A 1,205-nucleotide genomic window follows, 5' to 3' on the forward strand; every position below is an offset into this window, starting at 1 on the left:
ATTACAACATTAAATTATATCTATTTAATTTATACTATTTATAAACCTAATGAAACATCTATTGTTTAAATCCAATTATTGATAGCCCAATAAAAATTTCTGGTATGCCCAAAATTTAAATGATAAGATTAGATATTAAATATAACATGACTTTATAGGAATATAGTCCATTAAGTCCGTTTTTAAAAAAAATCACGCATGAATCAAAGTTGTGAATTTTTTTTTAATATATAAGATGTTACCACAGTATTATTAACGTAATTTAGCTTATACTTTTAACGTATGGAAGACAACCCATATAAAACATTGCATACAAACAACCACTTATAGGTTTATTATATTATCTTAGCGCAGTATTATTAACCTTACGTATAGTTGTAAACTATGATTGTCTAATTATAGAAACATAGCCAATCATGTGCATACTTTGTTTGGTAACATATTCTATACAAACAAACAAAAGTTTAAGAGTTATATAACGAATCTAAACGACGGCGCCTTCGTGTATGGTTGAAAGTTTCAACCTAAAAGATCGAACCGCCCACTTTGCTCGCTTAGAAGTATATCTTCTCAAATTACGCACCGAACCGGACCGGTTATAACCGCTCGATGCCTTTAACGGAACCGTTTTATCCCTAACCGTCGATTCGCTTGCTTTCCCGTTAACAGCGGCGACGGAATCGTTAGGCTGAGTAAGCATCATCATCGGCGAGATTCTCCCCTTCTTACGCCGGCGAGATTCTTTCCCCACGGAGTTCTGTATCCCCACGCTTGCTTTCACGGCGAGAGCCGCCATGTCCGACGCCGTTAAACGGCTCTGACGCTTAGAGATGGGGAGGACGAAGTAGATATGCTCGGCCTGAAGCGGTTGCTCCGATTCAATCGCCGGAATGAAATCGTCGTAGCAGAGAGAATCTGAGTCGCATATGAAGTAAGAGGAAGGTCTAGAGGAAGAAGAAGATGATGGAGCAGCTGCTGATTCGGCTTCCAGGGCTTGAGATGCTAGCACCGGAGCGTTGTATTCTCGGAGATCGCCGTTAACCGTCACGATCTTCACCGTCGGTGGAGAATTGGACTCTCTTCGGTTAGATGACACACAGATTCCCATTTTCGAGTGATGTGAAAACTCAAGAAGATATTTGAAATCGATTGTATTGATACGACGCGTGGAGAAAAAGAGTCGGTCAGTGTTGGGTTATTTATAG

General features: G+C 39.5%; 1 protein-coding gene across 1 annotated transcript; it reads right to left on the minus strand.

Moving 5' to 3' along the window:
• Positions 1-306: 306 nt before the first annotated feature.
• Positions 307-1,205, minus strand: BNAC07G14690D. Its single transcript, XM_013814484.3, has one exon. The coding sequence runs from the start codon at positions 1,106-1,108 to the stop codon at positions 485-487; it is 624 nt and encodes a 207-aa protein (XP_013669938.1). The 5' UTR covers positions 1,109-1,205; the 3' UTR covers positions 307-484.

Source organism: Brassica napus, chromosome C7 (genome assembly GCF_020379485.1).
Source record: "Brassica napus cultivar Da-Ae chromosome C7, Da-Ae, whole genome shotgun sequence".
Lineage (NCBI taxonomy): Eukaryota > Viridiplantae > Streptophyta > Magnoliopsida > Brassicales > Brassicaceae > Brassica > Brassica napus.

What these genes read in the sequence shown, in the direction of transcription:
- BNAC07G14690D (XM_013814484.3), bottom strand. Translation starts at nt 1,108, where the DNA reads ATGGGAATCTGTGTGTCATCTAACCGAAGAGAGTCCAATTCTCCACCG.